The 20,289-nt window shown below is 40.9% G+C and overlaps 1 protein-coding gene across 1 annotated transcript in view; it reads left to right on the plus strand.

The window, feature by feature from the left end:
- The window catches only part of pdcb (phosducin b), a 31,275-nt gene extending 14,847 nt beyond the window's left edge, over positions 1 to 16,428 (plus strand). The window contains exons 2-4 of the mRNA XM_048539202.2: positions 10,545 to 10,643; positions 12,896 to 13,053; positions 15,659 to 16,428. Coding sequence (XP_048395159.1) covers positions 10,571 to 10,643; positions 12,896 to 13,053; positions 15,659 to 16,186 — 759 coding nt within the window. The 5' untranslated portion in view covers positions 10,545 to 10,570 and the 3' untranslated portion in view covers positions 16,187 to 16,428. The remainder of the gene's footprint in view (positions 1 to 10,544; positions 10,644 to 12,895; positions 13,054 to 15,658) is intronic.
- The last annotated feature ends 3,861 nt before the right edge of the window (positions 16,429 to 20,289 follow it).

Raw genomic sequence — 20,289 nt, forward strand, 5'->3', positions numbered from 1 at the left:
TTAACAGATTATCTATTTCTTCTGTGTTGCCACTCAGAACAATTTAATACAATACCAGTCAAGAAACAGGCCATTGCAGATGCTGGAAATCTAAAATAAAATCAGCTGAAAATTTTCATTCAATCTCTCCAATCTTTCACCATATTACAGGTTTTGTGTTTGGCCAATACCAATTCAACCCCGCTTCGATCTTCAGCTTCTTCCTGTTCTGCTGAAAGCTCATTGATCTGAAACATTGGCCTAAATACTTGCAGTGTCATAGTGATTCCAAGAATCTGTAATAATGGTGGGTGGAACCATAGCTTTGGAAGTCCCATTCCCATTTTAAACAGATGCCTATTCCATATCGTTAAACTGTGACCCCTTGGAAGGACAGAGAGGTTGAGCATGATTCATACAACGAAGCCTGGGGTGGGGGGGGCGGGGGTGGGGGGGCGGGCGTGCAGGGAGCTCTGAACCATCAAGGGCATTAGTACTCTGTGATGAATACATTCAGACACTATTTTGTCTGCAGCAAGGGTGTCATCTGCAGTATGAGAATCACACATTTATGAAGGAGGCCTAAAGACGTATGAAGAGCACGTAAAGTCTGTGAAATTATTTTAACCCTGTGTCCTTTAACATTTTCTTACAGACAACCTCCATCTGAGGGATGAAAATCTAACAATTACAATAGATATTTGCCACCAATATCATAAAGGTTATCATCATATCATTATTAATGTTTGGCCACATTCTGCAACCTACAAGAAGGGGAATATAAATTCCCATTTGATTGATTGCTCAAAGGTTATTAAAAGATTACCTGTTTTTGACGTGGAGTCAGGGGTGCGAGGGATTAAGTATCTGAAGTGTTTTTCAAAGTTTTGAATGGGGTTTCATGGATGGGTGTGATTTTGTTTAAAGGTTGTAAAAGATACCAGGTCTTCATTTACTTTCATCTCAAATTTGCTCATGAGATCTGCTCATGGTGGAAACTGTGTTGGCATAGAGGGTATATGGTAGAGAGCATAGATTTCCACGATTTCACATTAAGTTGGAATGGAGGCTACAGTAGCCAGAGGATGCAGTGCTGGTGGTGGTGGAGGGAATCGGGTGGCAATAGCTGGAACTCGTAGACACTGATGTAGTGTAAGGGTGGTGGGTGGAGATGTGATAGTGTGTGAGGGCTGTAGGCTAGCTTAATATTTTGAAAGCCAACTGGAATAAACCAACAGAAAACCAAGGCAGGCTCTTTTAAAATGTCTGCCTTGGCACTTGGCAGTCCCTGTGATTGCTTCCAAAGTATATCCAGGGCAGGGGTCTCAACTCCATCCTGTACCCACCTTTCTCAGAGAAAACATTAGTCTGACAGGGCCTCTTTTCCTCAAAGAATCATAGAAAAACCTACGCTGTGTAAAGAGGCCACTCAACCCATCAATTCTGCACGAACCCTCTGAACAGCATCACACCTGGACCCAGACCCCCACTTTATTCCCATATCCCTGAATTTAACACGGCTAATCCATCTCATCTGCACATCCCTGGACACTACGGGGCAATTTAGCATTGCCAATCCACCTACCCTGCACATTGTTGGACTGTGGGAGGAAACCAGGGCACCTGGCAGAAACTCCAAATGGAAAGCCAATTCAGGCAGGAATTGAGCCTGGGTCCCTCATGATGTGAGGCAGCAGTGCTAACCACTGAGCCACCCAGGAATGGACATAGTGCTTTCTTGCCTCTGTGCCGAATAGGAAAGCTCATGGACAACCATGTCACTCCACTGCCAACTGAGGGCCTTAAGTGGGCAGTTATTATGGCATGTAAGGCATTTACCATTTGGGAAAACAAAATGAGATGCCAAGTGAGTTTCCTTGTTAACAGAGCTGCTCAAATGACTGCCTTTGTGTAGGCATGTGGGTGTTGAACATCTCAACCATTGCTGCTGAACCCTTACCCTACAACTCTACACTGTGAGATGTCTCTCACTGTCATTCACCCGTGACTTGGGTTCCTCCAAGATCTTGGGTGTTGGGTAGATCTATTACCAGCAGTAATTACCCGAGTGGTACAGCTGCAAATGTACAGCCACTGGACTATGAGTAGTTGGCATTTCTTGTGGGGACAAGATTTCTGTCCCTTGCGTCCTTGATTCTTGGGAAGGCCTGTGGCTGTCTAGTTAAGTGCCTAATTAGGTGAAAACTGTGCTGTCAATATTAAATACTGCTCACAATATCTGCTTCATCCTTCATTCTTTTGTAAAGATGGGCAGAAAGTATTCAGTATGACCATGCTGTATGACTCGATAACTATATCTGGGTGTTCTATTCGACAGGTAAATAGATAATGAAGCTGGAGTCAAATATTTATATACTTATAATCTGCTGTTTACAGACACATGTCACGTATACCATCAAATATAACAACCACCATTTCCACTTGCTGATATACTTTTGAACATGACTAAATTCTCAGTTAATCCAGCACACAAACAAAATTAAACACCCAATTAATGTGCATTTAACATTCCCTCACCACTTGTTCAAAAAATAATATAATGCCAAGCCAAGATAATAAAGTGTGGCCTAGGGCTGAAACGTCAGCTTTTGTACTCCTGAGGTGCTGCTTGGCCTGCTGTGTTTATCCAGCCCCACACTTTGTTATCTTGGATTCTCCAGCATCTGCAGTTCCCACTATCTCTAATGCCAAGCCAAGTTCCTCATGTTGTGCAATGGTAGGACAGGAGCCTGCATTCAAGTCTCGCCTGCTGAGAGGTGCATGCTCATGACATGTTCAAACAGGTTGATTAAAAATACTTGCAAGAATAAGGCAAGCAACTGCAGGTGAATACATTTACCTTCAGTGTTAGAAAACCTTTAGAAATGATAATCTAGGTCAAAATGTACAGTCACTTGGATTTCTTAAAAACAAATCATATTGAACTAATTTGATTCAGTTTTTTGATTGAGTTGAGGTGGCAGAGACTGTTGATGCAAACATAAAGACAGAAAGTAGGAGCAAGAGCAGGCCATTCAGCCCTTCAAGCCTGCTCCATCATTCAATGTGATCATGGCTGATCATCAAACTTCAGCCCATTGTCCTGCTTTCTCCCTATAACCTTTGAACCCTCTAGCCCAAAGAACTGTATCCAACCCCTTCTTGAAAACTTTCAAGGTTATGGCCTGAACTGCTTTCTGTGGCAGAGAATTCCACAGGCTAACGCCACTCTCTGGGCAAGAAATCTCCGTATCTCAGTCCTAAATGGCTTAACCCATATCTTTGAACTGTGTCCCCTGGTTCTGTACTCCCAGGTCATCAGGAAACAGCCTTCCTGCATTTATCTTGTCTAATCCCTGTTAAAATCTTATAGGTTTCTTTGAGAATACCCTCATTTTGTAAACTCCGGTGAATATAGTCCTAACCAACTCAGTCTTTCTTCATGCTTCAGTCTTATCATCCCTGGAACCAGTTTACTAAAACTTGTTGCACTCTCTCCATAGTCAGATCTTCCATCCTCAGATAAGGAGACCAAATCTGCATGCAATGCTCCAGTGTGGTCTCACCAAGGCAATGTATAATTGCAGCAAGACATCTCTGCTGCCATTTACTTGAATTGTGTCTCTGGAAAGGCCACATACCACTTACCATCTGAATCTCCATGCTTACTTCCAGTAACTTGTATACAAGGACACTCACAACTCATTGCATCTCTCCCTTTCCCAATCGATTGCCATTCAGGTAATAATCTGCTTCTTGTTCTTGTAACCAAATTATACTCCATCTGCTACACATTTGACCTCTCATGCAACTTGTTCAATTTAATGGATAATTCAGTGGATATGGTATATATTTGATTTCCATAAGCCATTTGGTAAAGTGCCATGCAATAGGCTTGCTATCAAAGTTGCAGGTTATGGGTTTGAAAGGGAAAATGGCAGTATAATTACAGAGTTACCTGAGTAACAGGAAGGTATACAGTGGGGTTCTCCAGGGGCTGGTGAACTAAATAAATGCTTCTCTTGACAACTCAAACGTTTACAAACTTTGAAGTAAAGTGACTGAAACAAAAATGGTGATGGATTGCAGCCGGTCAGAAACAGGCTAGTGGAATGGGTCAATACTTGTTAGTCTAAATTTAATGTTGACTGAAGAAGTACAGGAATAAAGAGACTCATGGATATATACGCACAGATTTTTATAGGTGGCAGGGCAGGTTGAGAAAATTTCTGTTATTCTTAGTTTTATAATTAGAGGTGTAGCATATAAAGCAAACAGATGATGATGATGTTTTGTAAAAACACTAGTCAAACCTCGACAGCAGTGTTGTATCCAATTCCGAGCACCATACTTTGGGATAATATGAAGGCTTTGCAGAGAACATTGAAAAGATTTATGACAGTGGTTCCCGGGATGAGGACCAGATGGGAGAAACTGCACTTGCCCTCCATAGGAATGAGAGGATTGAGAAGAGATAGGATAGCGATGTTCAAAACTTAAAAGTTTAGACAAATCAGCTGCAGAGGATCAGAAGACATGGATAAGGTGATTATCAAAAGAATCAAAAGCAACATTTAAAAGTCACATTTTAAAGAATAGCAATGAATCCACTGGTGGAAAGCAGGTTCAATTGTTATCTTCACAACTGTATTGAATAAGCCTTTAAAAAGGAGAATAAAATTGCTGGATTATGGGGAGAGGCTGGAGGAGTGGGACATGTTCCTGCAGAATGTTAACACAGATTTAACAGGCTGAATGATCACCTTCTGTCATCCTAGACTACTTTTTTGGTCCTAAACGGGCCAGGATCCTTCCTCAGTTACTTTTCGTTATTTGGAAAATGTTGCTGGGTTTTTCTTGATTTTACGTGCAAACCACTTCCCTTTTAATTTCGCCCTTGCACTTTTTAAATAACACTCCAAGCTTTCTGATATTTGTTATCGGGTTCCTGTTTTTGCCTTGCCCTATCCTGCAAGCTGGTTGACCTGCAGTGGGCTTAGATTTGGGAGTTCCAGCATTTCTCTCTGTGGGATTTATTTATATTTATTCTGAACACAAGTTCTTTTGCTTGAATGCTTCCCACTGTATTGACCTGCGTAACATTCAAGTAGCTGTTTTCATTCCACTTTTCCTGATCACATTGCAGCTTCATAAATTTCCACTGTGTCTATTCCCGAACTATTTGATGTCCTTCTCCATGCTTAAATCTCACTGAATTATGATTACTATTGGATATTAAACTCTGTAAACGTAATACCTAGGTGCTGAAGGGGTATATCCTGGGGCAAAAGAAGAATGTGGAGCTAATGTCAGGTCTATCTGATACTTCTGGTAATGACTGACCATTTCACTCCAACTCCTCCCATGATACCAGCCATGTCTCTTTCTATACAATCATTTCACTCCCCTAACCATTGTAACATCCGCATTTTAAAGTTACCTCTGAAGTAGCCCAGGGCCACATCCAAAGTCTCCACCTATTGAACTGAAGCATTTCAAAGAAGCAAACTCTACCTTTCCACTTTAAACTGGTTATAATTTCATGTTACTGCAGTCAGTTCAATAGCAGATTTGTATGTGAATATTCTTTTCGTTGACATAACTGGAACCTTCCATTCTGATTCCCAACAGTGTCAAAATCCTCCCACCTCAGATTTCCTCAGGCTCCCAAGGTAGCCCTTTCAGGAGAAATCTGGAGTGGAGTTCACAGTCTCATCATTTATTTTACCCTAACCTAAGCCTCTCACTTCACATTCTGTTTATTCCCCAGATTACATTCTTCCATCAATCAAACATACACTGCTTATTATCTCTGCATCTGGCCTCACCTCTAATATATTTTCCAGCTCTAGATTCATACACAATATTCTCTGCTATTAGGTTGCTAATCATTTACTCCATAGTGTTGTGCAACCCAGAGTTATACTCCTGACAAATTTTTGCACTGAGATTAGCAAAGAAACAACTTGAGGAATAGAGATAATGGCAACTGCAGATGCTGGAGAATCCAAGATAACAAAGTGTGAATCTGGATGAACACAGCAGGCCAAGCAGCATCTCAGGAGCACAAAAGCTGACGTTTCGGGCCTAGACCCTTCTTCTCTCTGATTTTGTGCTCCTGAGATGCTGCTTGGCCTGCTGTGTTCATCCAGCTCCACACTTTGTTAGCTTGAGTAATAGAATCACTTTCACATCACTATGTGTTCAAAACTATTTGGAAGCAATGTATTGGTAGAGATGTAATGCAGAGATAATGCTGCCACCATTTGCTGGCTGTTAACATGATTGCTTTGATTGTCTGGCAGTGATTGTGAACTCACTGGGCACTGAAATCACTAGAAAAGCACACATTGAAACACAATGCACTGGCAACAATACTGTAGACAATACGACTGTTAGGTACTACTAGCGTAGAGTGGAAGCTCTGCAGCGTGCAACATAAGCTGCAAAAGTCCCGATAAGCTTTGTAACCTAAAAATAAATTTGCATGACACACATGCTGCCAGCAGTGAAAAAAGACACTCGACTGGGATAAGCATATTTATCCTAATACCGGGATAATAGGCAAATGAATGACCTGACCTATACAGTTTGTGATGTCAATGAGTAATTGTCCAGCTTACTTACTGCTGATGCAGTACCACAGAATAATCTGTCCTAATAGTGTGGGATTCTGTTTGAGCCTGCTGAGAGCCAAGGACATTAGATTGCAGGCCACCTTAAGGCGGTTATGTGCAAGTGAAAAATCATTGACCCAGCATTTGTTTATGATTTTGCATTATTATTATTAATTACCCCAGTTATTTTGCAAGTCCTATGACAAGGCTATTTTGCACTGTAAAGATAGCTGTCACAATATGATACACTGCATCCAGACAAAACAAAATATAACATATAATTTGGATAGAGGGGAGAAATCAGACCGGTAAAAATGTTTGTAAATCCCAAACTTCATTGGTAATCCACGAAATGCATTCTCCCACTCACTATGACTGTTATACAGTAAATGATCAAGCAGGTTAAAAGCTTTCCCTAATATTTTTTCTGTTACATTGTAAACATTTATTTGAGAGTTGTTTGTCTTGTCACATTACATGTTTAAGGATTTATTATCCCCTTAAGATTGTCCAATGTTAAAAGCAATGCAGATGAACACACACACGGACACACAGACACACAGACACACACACACACACACACACACACACACACACACACACACACACACACAACAAACTCAGATTTGTATTTTTCAGGGTATAATATGTTCACTCACTATAATCTGAACTAAGTTGCACATTTAATTTATTACATGGGCAAAATAAAGCAAAGTAAACTTTATGGAGCCATTTCTGAAGAAGGGTGCCGACCTTAAACATCAGCTTTCCTACTTCTCTGATGCTTCCTGGCCTAAACTAAGCTTTAAGACTTTTTTGCTTAAATCTTTAAGTTATGTTTGTGATCTGTCAGTTGCAAGTAAATATGAAGCAAATAGAATGTATTCTTACTCTCGTATTCATGCATTGATTTAGGTTAAAGCAATGGATTACAGGTACTTCTGTACAGTCTCCAAGTAGTTATTCCAGGAAATAGGATAGCAAATGTTTGCCAATGGCGAGCATATCAGTTAAGACCAACTCAAGCTCTGATGAAGGGTCTGGGCTCGAAATGTCAGCTTTTGTGCTCCTGAGATGCTGCTTGGCCTGCTGTGTTCATCCAGCTCCACACTTTGTTATCCAAGACCAACTCTGTGCTTATCTGGCATCGATACAGCTGGGCAATTCAGCAGGAATGACTGGCTAGGGATAAAGAGTTGGAATACAGGCTTGGGAAAGGGCACGGAGAATCACCTAATATTTTATTATCTTAGACAGGGATTTAGACTGGAAGCTTCCTGTGCACATGGCCCACTGTTACCCTGCGATTGACACTGTGGCACTTCTCCAGGTGAAATGGCTGGGGTGGGCCTGTGGGGGGGGGAATGGGGGGAGGTCTTTCTTTGAGGGAGTTCTTTAACGTTGTGCAGTGGTTTGATCAGGTAAGCACATGGAAGATGTTTCCACCTTTTGTAAATCCAAAAGTGGGGTTCTAATAGTGAATCATTAAACATAAATCAAAAAAGTAATTCAGAAGGTACTGCTTTAATGAGAACTGGTTAGAATGTGGGTCTTCTTAAGGTAGAGAGCATTTGAGGAGAATGGTAATGATATGTTTAAGAGGAAATGACTTAAACATGTAAGGGAAAAAGCCATAGAAGATTATGCTGACTGACTTAGATGAAGTCTGTGGGGTGAGGGGGTGGTGTTGAAGGTGGAAGCAAGAAACTCTGTGGAACATAAACACCAGTTTAGACCTTTTGAGCCAAATAGCCCGTTTCTTTGATAATTCTACAAGATACATTGTAAATATTTGCTTTGATTATCAGTCACTGAAGTGTGACAAATACACATTAATGTTCTCTCAAAAAACTGATAGCTTGCTTTTTGGGCCTACTATGGTCATTATTCTGGAAATGTCACCTTTTCTCCTTTGCTCCATCTATAACTTTCATTCTTTTCCAGCTTTCAATGGCTGAAATTTACTTACTGTTTATATTTTTAAAATTAATTCTCAGAATATAAGAATTGCCAAGGTCACATTTATTACCTGTCCCTAGCTGTCCTGAGATGATTGTAGCAAGCGTTCTTCTTGAATTTATAGCAATTCAGAAAACTGAATGCCTTGCTGGCCATGTTAGAAGTTTTGGCAAAGATCTATAGCTAGGGCTGGGGATGAGCTTGTTGACTTGCTTGCTGAGCTGGCTCATTTTTGTTCAAACGTTTTGTCACCATGCTAGGTTACATCATCAATGGAACCTCTGATGAAGCGATGTTATTCTACTCCGTTTGGAATTCCAAACAGTGTAGAATAACATTGTTTCATTGGAGGCTTCACTGATGATATCACCTAGCATAGTGAATAGTCCAATTTCTGCTCCTGTGTCTTATGGACTTGTAGTCAAAACTGGATAAACCATATAAAGCTTCAAGACTGGCCTGCCATTTGGAAGATTATGCTAGTCTGACCGTAACCACATTCCTGCCTATTCCTGATAACCTTTCTTCCCTTCACTTACAAATAATTAATCAATTTCTGCCCTAAAAATATTCAAGACTCTGCTTCCACTACCTTTTGAAGAAGGAAATCCTAAAGACTTACAAGAAAGTGAAAGTAAACAAGGTATCACCTCTACCTTAAATGGGCAATGTCTTGCTTTTCTATGGTGATAGCCAGTTCTGTCCACATCCTATCTTTTAGAGATCCTTTATCAATGTTGCAATCAAATCCTCTTTAACAGTTATAAACTCTAGCAGATCCAAGCCCAGCTTGTCCACAGCTTTCTCATAAGACAAGCTTCCCGTTTGAGGTATTAATTGTGTCAAATTCTCTGAACTGCAATCAACTCATATCTATCCTTCCTTAGGTAAGTACACCAATTACTTTACCCAGTTCTTCGGATGTGATCTTACTAGGGGTTGATCCCCCTGGCTTGATGGTAATGGTACACTGGGGGAATCTGCCAGGCCATGAAGTTTTTAATGGTCAATGGACTCCAAATGTTAACACTGCTTTTTCTCCACAGACCTGCCTGACTTGCAATTTCTGTTTTTGCTTTAGATTTCCAGCATCCACAGTTCCTTGTTTTATTTCATGAAGTCTTCAAGTTGTGTTTGAGTACAATTCTGCTGATGATGATGACGACTCACAGCAATTGCACCATGTCCAGTCTTGAGTCGCTTGATCAATTTGAAATCTACCCCATCAATGGCATGGTGGTGCCAACTGACACCAAGGTCAATTCGAAGGCAGGACTTTGTCACCACAAGACTGTGTGGTTGCCATACTGAAACTGTCATGGATTGATACATCTGCTACAGGTAGATGGCTGAGGATGAGATCATGTAGGTTTTTCCTTCTTGGCTCTCTCACCACTTGCTGGAGAACCAACCAGGCAGCAATTTCCTTGAGGACTCAGTCTGTTGTGGTGTTATTTTGGCTACATTTTCTGACGGACATGGAAATGGAGTACATTCTGTGCTCTTGCAAGTCTCAGTGCTTCCTTCAAGTAATGTTCAACATGGAGAACTGATTCATCCTGTGGGTGGTAATAAAGAGAAGGCTTCCTTGTCCATGTCTGATCTAATCTCATGAGACTTTATTGAGTCTGGAGTCAATGTTAAGGACTCCCAGGTTAATGTCCTCCTGATTGTATACCATTGTGCTGCTACCTCTGGTGTCCTATCTCACTGCTAGGGATGGTGCTGATGGACATTGTAAGGATTACTGTGAGAGTGAATGTGTCAGACTGTTGCAGACCAGTCAATGAGACAGCACTCCCAAATTTGGCACAAGCCCCCAGATGTTAGAGAGACTGCCAGCTCAACATGACTGTGAGTGCTGTTGTCAATTCTGGTGCCTTGGCCAACATCCAGCAGTCTGGTCAGTTTCAATTCTTTTTATTACTTCTGAATTCTATTCAAATTTCAGATTTCTTCTTACATTGCTGTTATCTGTTACACTTTCAGGTATCTTTCATCACATAATATCCAGAATGGAACATGGACAAAGCTGGGATGAAGATGTGGAAGCTGATTCAAACTTTGAAATGTCAGCTATGAACACAGGTAATCGAACAGAATACGCTCTATACTGATGTACTGACAGATCATACAACAAGCTGACCAAGACGTTTGTTGAAGTCCAACAGATCCTTACAGAAATAGGAGCCAAGTACTCCTTGAGTAAGAGAAATACAATTCACAGGCAAAAATTACTCTTCCACATTTCTGTTTGATTGGTCCCAGAATTACTGAGTTAGGAGTTGGTGAGTGTGCATTATACTTTGAGGATTTTGTCAGACTCTTGTTTTAAATATTTTGACTTGCATGTTTCTGGCTACTTCAGGAGTAAGGTCCTTGATCTCTTATGTTCTACAATGTATTTTCACTTAGCTAATCACATTGTGTGCCTGGGGCACAAATAAAGCACACAGCAGTTTATTGCTCCTCAACAGCTATTACATTATCTCCATTGTCTTTTAAAAGAAAACATCAGGCATTCTATATGGACATAGTCTTAAAAAATATAGAAATAAACTAAAATGCAGTGGGAACAAAAACAGAATGCTAGAAGAGCTCAGCAGGTCAGATCCATCTATGGACAGAAAGCACAGTTAATGTTTTAGGTCCAGTGACCTTACCTCAGAACTTTTACTTTGTTTTCTCTCCACAGATACTGCCCGAACTGCTGAGGTTTTCCAACATTTTCTGTTTTTGTTTCTGATTTCCAGCATCTGCAGTTCTTTGGGATTTTATTTTGAAGATACAGTGGATCCCAACTTTAGGTCACCCACTGAATGTTGCATCATTTTATCATCATTTTGTTTCAGGTCTTCAGGCTCTGTTTTTCCAAACAAGGGTCGTCTTTGCTTAATATCATTGTCATCTGCCATGCCCTGAGTGTGTCATTACATGTCAATGTTATCATAGCATGTTGGTGCAACTACTATAATATTCATTTTAACAGTGCTATTGTAGCGAATGGTGCACATACACAATGCAATTTCACTGTTTTAAAACAAAACTCAGTTCTCACATTTTCAGAAGGCGTGTAAGGTATCCAAAGCAAAAGGTTTTTTTGCAAGAAACCTTGACCTACATCTCTATGAAAGAAACTTCAATTTCTTGACTCAAACTGATCTTGATTTTGGCATCTCAGGAGTGCCTGCTGTGTGTAAATAACAGAAGCTACTGAAGTTGATGTGGTGCTTGCTATTGCACAGAGGATCAGTAAAATGGATTTCGTTGTCTCAAGGCTTATTTGGGTGAGACATAAAAGGTGCCCCCTTCAGGAGGTAGGCTTTTATTTTGCAAGATATTTCTCCTCAGAATGCAGAGTGCTGCACATGTATGGTGCGTACTTCAACTGTTCATGATCTTTTCTAAGTCAGAAATGTCTGCAGGGATGTAACCGGCTTCAATATTGATTCAACATGATGCTTTACTTAAGGTTGTTTCACTTAAGGCTGAAGTTTTCTGGGATGCAATCACAAGTTTAAGTAAGGACTGATTGTACTATAAATACAAAGCATAGAGGTTATTGTGCCAAAACAAAAATTCCATTGCTAACTAGATGTTTATAATATAATTAATCCAATAGTTGTTGTTTTCCCTCAGTTTCACAAAATAATGGAACTCCTCATCACCTTTAGGGGTTTCCCTCCTCCTCACGCTCTAGGGCATATAACCAAATTGTTATTGTTACCAGCCTCTCAATTTGGTAGCATGGAGTGATAAAAATTGGTGTCAATTTAAATTTAACTCAAGCTGATAATATAAGCAAACTTTGGTCTTCATATTTAGGACTTATCCCCCAACCAGAAAGCGATTCTGACTTTCGATTGTTAGGTCAAGCAAAGAGACTAAATGCCAAAACTGATGTAAACACAAAAAGTCATTGAAGCTTTGCAGACTGTTGAATCAGGACGAGAGCAGCATGAGGCCCCTGCAGCCTGGAGTTTGGATTCCCTGTATCAACAATTTTTTACAATTCAAGCTTCTTGATCTCCAGTTCCCTCTTGCTCGCTTCAATCGTTGGTGCATTCCTGTACAAGAATTGTCATGATCAATACGCGAAATAAGTACAATGCACCCAAAGAAAAAACAAAACAATTGGACGTATTTAGTTAAGTATGAGGGAGAATGTACAGGCAGGAAATGTGAATATGTTACGATGAAGTAAAGTTGCTGGAAGAAGTGTGGTGCAAAGACACTGCCAAACTTTTAGGCTGTGAAATTCTTAAATTTTACATGACCTAGCTGATGTTTTTCCCATATGAATAGAAGAAGCAGCATTATAACCAATAGTTGTGTTTCAGGTCCGAAAGGGGTAATAAATGATTGGAGGAAGTTTAAGCTGGAGAGTGAAGACCGTGAAACTACTACTTCAAATAAAAGACAACTCCTTAGACAAGTGTCATCACCATATCGATCTCTCAGTAAGGACAAAGACACAAGAGAGAAATTTAATCGTAAGGTAAGTTAAAATGAGCAGGACAGCTGCTGGTACAGTACTCAAACATTCGCAACAAAACAGGTTAAATGGAGGCAGCAACTTGTAGGTGGTCTAGGATAATAGGGACGAATGAAACTTGGCCACATAAAGATCAGGATGTGCAAACAAATTTTGCAGCATATATTTGGAAAAGCAAGGAAGAAGTGAAGAAACTATACTATGACAGATTGGAAGCTGATTCGGGGGGTGGCATGGTGGCTCAGTGGTTAGCACTGCTGCCTCACAGCGCCAGGGACATGGGTTTGACTCCACCATTGGGCGACTGTCTGTGTGGTGTTTGCACATTCTCCACGTGTCTGCGTGGGCTTCCTCCCATAGTCCAAAGATGTGCAGGCGAGGTGAACTGGCCATGCTAAATTGCTCAGTGTTTAGGGTTCAGTAGATCAGATGTTTTAGCCATGGAAAATGTAAGGTTACATGGAAAGGGCAGGGGGATTGGTCTGGGTGGGGTGCTCTTCAAAGGTTCAGTGTGGACCTGTTGAGCTGAAAGGCCTATCCTCACACTGTAGGGATCCTGTGAAAAAGGTATAGCTACCAGTGAAATTAATATAGAACCAATGTGTATTGAGTTAAACTGTTGAAGGGATCCATCAAAATTAACAGGAATATTTATAGATCACCAAATAGTTGCATGGAATTGAAAGAAAGCAACATGTTGACAAATCTAAAAGGTGAAAAGCAGGGACTTTTCACTGACCCTCAAGAAACAAATCAGCAGCACATGACTTTGTTCTCACTCAGTACATGAGAGACCCAACAAGAAAAGAATCAATGTAAGATTTTGTATTTAACCAGAACTGGACGAAGAGGTAAGTGTACGGGAGCATTTGGTAGTAGAGATCATAACATAGTGAAGTTCAAGATTAGAAATGAGACTCTCATAGTAAGTAATTTTGCATCTATTTTACCAAATAGGTCCAAAATGGGTCCTTTACCCCTGAGTTTCAGAAGGTTTGTGCGCTATTTCACAATTTCTGATTATAAAGTTTAGTTCAATATTTCCCTAGTGTTCAGACACTAACTGAAGCTGTTTATGCCCAGCTTTAAAACGATGTTTGATTGCCAAAAAAATCAAAAGGTGGAATTGACTATCCAGCTCAAATTCTATCATTTGGAGTTCCATCATTATGAAACCTGATCTCATAGGGATCACATCAATTGAAGTATTTGTACAAATCAGCTTCTCAGCCTTTCATTGCAGCTCCCAACATAATTATCCTTTCATACTATGAACATTTAAAGGACAATAACCTTATAGTTATTAATCAAAATCACCATGTCCTTAATAATTAAATTGTGATACACATATTTTCTCAACTTATATTTTCCCCTCTGTATTCAGCATCAGAAGGACAACATTGGCAAAGAATTGACCTTAATTCCGAATGCTGAGAAGGCTCTGAAATTGAAAGTTCTTTAAAAGATACTAAAATATTTTTTCGCAGGATCTTACACAAGGCCAACATTTGTTGTACATCTCTAATTGCCCTTGAGAAGGTAGTGATGAGCCACTTTCTTGAACCACTAGTGCAAACTCTCTAGTGCAGGTAGTTGTGCATTCTGTTAGGAAGGAACGTTCAAGTTTTGATCCTAATACTTGTGTGGTGTGGAGGGCAACTTGAAGGTAGTGATATTCCTTTGTCCTTTTAGACCGTAGAGGTTGTAGGTTCAGAAGCTGATTTTGGTGAGTCGTTATAGCACATCTTGCAGATGATACGTACTGCTGCCACTGGCAGTAAAGGGACTGAACATTTAAGATGATGGCTGGAATGCATGATTAAATTGGGTTACTTTGTCCTGGATAGTGTTGAATGTCTTGCATGTCATTGCAGCTACATATATCCAGGTGAATTGAGAAAACCCTTTATGCTTAACCAATAATTGACAGACAAGAAATAATCATAAAGCCCACATCTACCGTAAAAGCCAATTTTGCATATTTCCTAAGTGATTGACATTGTAGTACCCTCAATAATGTTATTATATAAATTATCACGTTTGTGTATTGTACTCAGGGAAGATCCAGTGACTAATATAACGTACAATTTATTCTTTATGGACCAATTCAAATCTAAAACTGTTAGGAAAAACTGATGAACTTAATTTTTTTGGAATAGCAAGGTGTCTCAGTGGTTAGCACTGCTGCCTGACAGCACCAGGAATCCTGGTTTGATTCCACCCTCAGGCGACTGCCTGTGTGGAGTTTGCATATTCTCACCCCCTTTCCTCTGGGAGCTCCAGTTTCTTCCCACAGTCCAAAGATGTGCAGAGTAGGTGGATTGGCCATGCCAGGTTGCCCACAGTGTCCAGGGATGTTTAGGTTAGGTGGGTTAGACATGGGAAATGCAAGGGTGGGTCTGGGTGGGACACTTCTTTGGAAGGGTGGTGTGTATTTGTTGCGCTGAATGGCCTGCTCCGACAGTGCAGGGATTCTCCTTTTTGAAGGAGTGGAATCCTTGAAATGATTAAAATGACATGAATCAAGAATATGCTGGATCTTCCCAAAATAAATTAATGTTCTAATCCCAATCTGTGAAACCATTTTTCTTGCGATCACAAAATATAGATGAGCGTGCAGGAATATGAGATGATCCAGGGCAAAGAAGATGAGACCTGTCTTCGTAAGTACCGTCAGCAGTGTATGCAGGAGATGCACCAACAGCTGAGCTTCGGGCCTCATTTTGGAATGGTCTATGATCTAGAGAACAGTGAGCAGTTTTTGGAAGTGATTGAAAAAGAATTGAAGAAAACAACCGTGATGGTGAACATTTATGAAGATGGAGTGAAGGGCTGTGATTCTATGATTAACTCCCTAACATGCCTCGCTTTGGAATACCCTTTGGTCAAGTTCTGTAAAATAAAGGCCTCCAACACTGGGGCTAGTGACCGTTTCTCTGACCATATCCTTCCAGTGTTACTAGTGTACAAGGCAGGCGAGCTGATTGGCAACTTCATACAACTCACCAAGCAGCTGGGTGAAGAATTCTTTGCAGTGGATGTTGAATCCTTTCTAACTGAATATGGGCTTTTGCCAGAGAGGGAATTCACTGCATGCAAAAATGGCAGTGATCATAGTGATGTTGATATTGAGTAAATCCCTGTACAGTGAAGTCCAATCAGGTTAGATTCCTGTTTCATAGAGGAAAAATTAATCTTAAACACATGCTGATCTCAACTGATGGTATTCTGGAGTTTCAATGAAGACAATAAAACAACCATCTTCATGCTAAAAGTGGTAGTAACAGCTCCGATACTGGAGTCTGAAATAACACCGTGTGGAGCTAGAGGAACACAGTGGGCCAAGCAGCATCAAAGGAGCAGGAAAGCTGATGTTTCAGGTCAGGACCCTTTCTGAAGAAGGGTCCCGACCCAAAACGTCAGTTTTCCTGCTCTTCTAATGCTGCCTGGCCTGCTGTGTTCCTCCAGCTCCACAGTTATCTCATGCTAAAAGTTGGTTTTTCTCTCCACGTTGCACTTGTAACTATCTGTATCTGTATTTACAAATGAGCAGTGATAGTGGTGCTAGATGCGTGTTGTCTATGTGCCTTGGCTCGTGCTCCTGTGTCAAGGCAGTGCTACCTTCGTGGCTGTGGTATGCCTGCTGGTAGGCAATTGTCCATCGGTGGAGCAGACTGCAGATGAGCTGTCAGAATGACCCTGCTCAGCTACAACCCTAGATAACCCAGCAGCAGACTGTTATCACTGGCTGACAGAAAACAGCAACACCATAGGAAGAGTGGGTATGTGGTGAGGATGCATGCTTTATCTGAGAGAAGTCAGTAGATTCATGCTCATGCAGCCACTGCCTCAGGGAAGCACTCACCAATCCTAGCAATCAACTAAAGGCAGACTGCGAGATTCGTTGAAGAGCAGGCCAGCCCCTCTTTTAAGGCAGTCTTCTTGGCAGCTGTTGCAAGCTTACATGACAGGAAGCTACAATTACCTGTTAACAAAGTGAGCTTGTGTGAGCTTCAGGCTGAATTTCCACTGCAACTCTCATGACATTACATGCCTTCTGCCAGCAGACCCTGCATTTTGCTTGGGTTTACAGGTGTTTTCATCTTGGCGACATTTCCTTGTTGCAAAGACATGTATATTGTTGTAACCAGATTCATCTGTGCCCTGTGACAATGATCATAATCTTTCTGAGGTGCCAGCCAATGCATCAAGCAGTTCTCTGTGCATACCCATCAGCTTCTGTTTCTTAGCCACCTCATCAAATCCTCATCTGATACCTCGGCAGCAGAACCTACATGCAGCCTTGTCATCCAGCATCCTAGCACAGCTATCCTTACCCCCTGCCCTAAGTAAGGACCACTCATGCCTGAAAGCAGTGGATATTGCAAAGACCGTTACAACTTCCAACAATAGTACTGAAGACTTGTGCTCCAGAAATAGTCCCTAGTCAAGTTGTTCCAGTTCATGTACAACAGACAATTTAGGACGGAGATGAGGAGACATTTCTTCACCCAGAGTGTTGAGCCCATGGAGTTCATTAGCACAGGAAGTAGTTGATGCTAAAATGCTGATTGTATTCAGGAATCGACTAGATTTAGCACTTGGGGTGAATGGGATCAAAGGTTATGGGGAGAAAGCAGGATTAGGTTGTAGAGATGAATGGTGGAGAAAGCCCGAAGGGCTGAATGGCCTCCTCCTGCTCCTGTCTTATGGCTCTAAGTAACGTTGGCATTTACCCAACATTGTGGAAAACTACCAAGATATGTCCTGTGCACAAAAAGCAGGACACATCCAGTCTGGCCAATTACTGTCCCATCAGTTTACTCTCACACATCGATCTAAAGAAAAGGATTGTTGACAATGCTATCAAGTGACAAATGTAAAGAAATAACCTGCTCACAGATGCTGAGCTTGGGTTCTGCCAAAGCCACTCAGCTCCTGAACTCATTACAGTATTTGTCTAAACATGGAATTAAGAGCTGAACCCCAGAAGTGGGAGTGACTGCTGTTGATGTCAAGGCAGTACTTGATTGAGTTAGGCAGTAAAGAGCTTGAGCAAAACTGTAATCATGAAGAAAACTCTGCTGGTTGGAGCATTGCCTATTACAAAGATAGGTTGTGATTGCTGGAGGTCATCCATCTCAGTTTCAGGACATCTCTGCAGGAGTTCCTCAGGTTAGTGTCCTGTCCCCAACCATCTTCAGCTGCTTCATCAATGATGCTCCCTCCATCATAAAGGTCCGAAGTGGGAACTGTCACTGGTAGTTGCACAATGTTCATCACTTCACAGTTACTCAGATACTGATGCATTCTGTAACCAAATGCAGCAAGACCCAGACAATATCTCGCTTTGGGTTGATGAGTGGCAGGTAACATTTGCACCACACAAATGCTAGGCAATGTCCATCTTCAACAAGAGAGAATACAGCCATCACTTCTTGATGTTCAACAGCATTACCATTATTGAACTCTCTACTGTCAACATCTTCAAAAATTAGTTTCAAATAATAATCACACCTGACTCATAACATTAACTCTGCTTCTATTTCTGCATATGCTGCCAGCTCCAGCAATTTCCTGGTTTTATTTCAGATTTCCTGCATTCATTGTGTTTTGCTATTAAAGCAACCTGCTTTATTGCCACACCATCTGCTACGTTCAACATTAACTCCCTTCACCACAATGCACATTGGCAGCAATCCACGAGACGCACTGCAGTAACTTGTCCAGATTCCTTAAACAGCATCTTTCAAAAAGGCAATGTCTACCATTTAGAAGGACAAGGGCAGCGGATGCATGTGAACACCATTATCTGCAAGTTCCCACCAAGTCACACAGCATCCTGACTTGTGACTATAATACCATTCCTTAATTTCTGCTGGGTCAATATCCTGGAACTCCATTCCTAACAGCAATGTGAAAATTCCTACCCTCTATTACCACAGCAATTAAAGATAGCAACATGGCATGACCTTATCCAGGGCAATTAACAATGGACAATAAATGCCAGATTAACAAGTGATGCCCACTTTCCAAGAATACATTTAAAACAATGGGTGCAATGAAAGTATGAATGTTAGGATGTACTGTGGTTTATAGAGACTGAAAAAGGCCAGCGTAGAGATTAGAACAGTACCTCAGTAGCAGGGAAAAGACATTTGAGGATGATTCCATTTGATGAGACACAGACAACTGTTTCTAGGACCACTGAATAATCCTGCCTGAATTGACAGTGTCTGTATTCTCGTCCCATTGCCTCACTCCATTTGCCTGGAGGCCCTCTGAATACTTCGCATACAAAGTACCACCAAAGCCTCAAATGCTGTGTAAGAGAATCTTGCAACATGTTGTCTGCAATTTTATGCCATACTCATTCATTTTGGAGTTCAGGCAATCATCCTCAGCTACTTTCAGCACTGTTGCAGCCTAAATAGGCCTTCATTTAAGGGGTTAAAATAGTATCAGAGATAATGGGAACTGCAGATGCTGGAGATTCCAAGATAATAAAATGTGAGGCTGGATGAACACAGCAGGCCAAGCAGCATCTCAGGAGCACAAAAGCTGCCTGATGAAGGGTCTAGGCCCGAAACGTCAGCTTTTGTGCTCCTGAGATGCTGCTTGGCCTGCTGTGTTCATCCAGCCTCACATTTTATTATCTTCATTTAAGGGGTACAGGCCTGCTTAAAATAGTGCAGACTTGCTTTAGGTGATGCTAGCCAGGTAGGGACTTGGGGTCCCTAGTGACTCAAAAGCACATGTAATGATTAGTTGTATGTTATAATGATTTAATCCTACATCCAGCTTTCAGGTGCTACAGAATGTCTCCTCCTTGGTTTCATCTATAATAATTCGAATGCTGGAAATGGAAAGATCTTGGAATTTGGAGAGAAGGTTGAAAAACAGGAATTGCTGTGGCAAGGGATTTCATCTCCATAAATAGACTAGTGTCTTTCTTTAACATATTTATAAAAATGTACCTGTTGCAATGTCAAATGGCTGTTTTAAGCTTTGCTATGTATGTTTTAACAGCACACAGAATTCAGCTTTAACAATAGTGTATTAGAAAACTGAAATAAGCCAAATTGGGTAAAATAGACAACTCAAGAAACATTTTCATATGTAATCTAAAGATAATCTCATTCACCTGTTCTTCACTCTCTCTAAAGATAATGTTAAATAAATAATCACATCATTATTAATGGTCTATTCTGCTATAGATTTCTGAACAACTTGCATTTT

This window comes from Stegostoma tigrinum, chromosome 8, assembly GCF_030684315.1.
Source record: "Stegostoma tigrinum isolate sSteTig4 chromosome 8, sSteTig4.hap1, whole genome shotgun sequence".
NCBI lineage: Eukaryota > Metazoa > Chordata > Chondrichthyes > Orectolobiformes > Stegostomatidae > Stegostoma > Stegostoma tigrinum.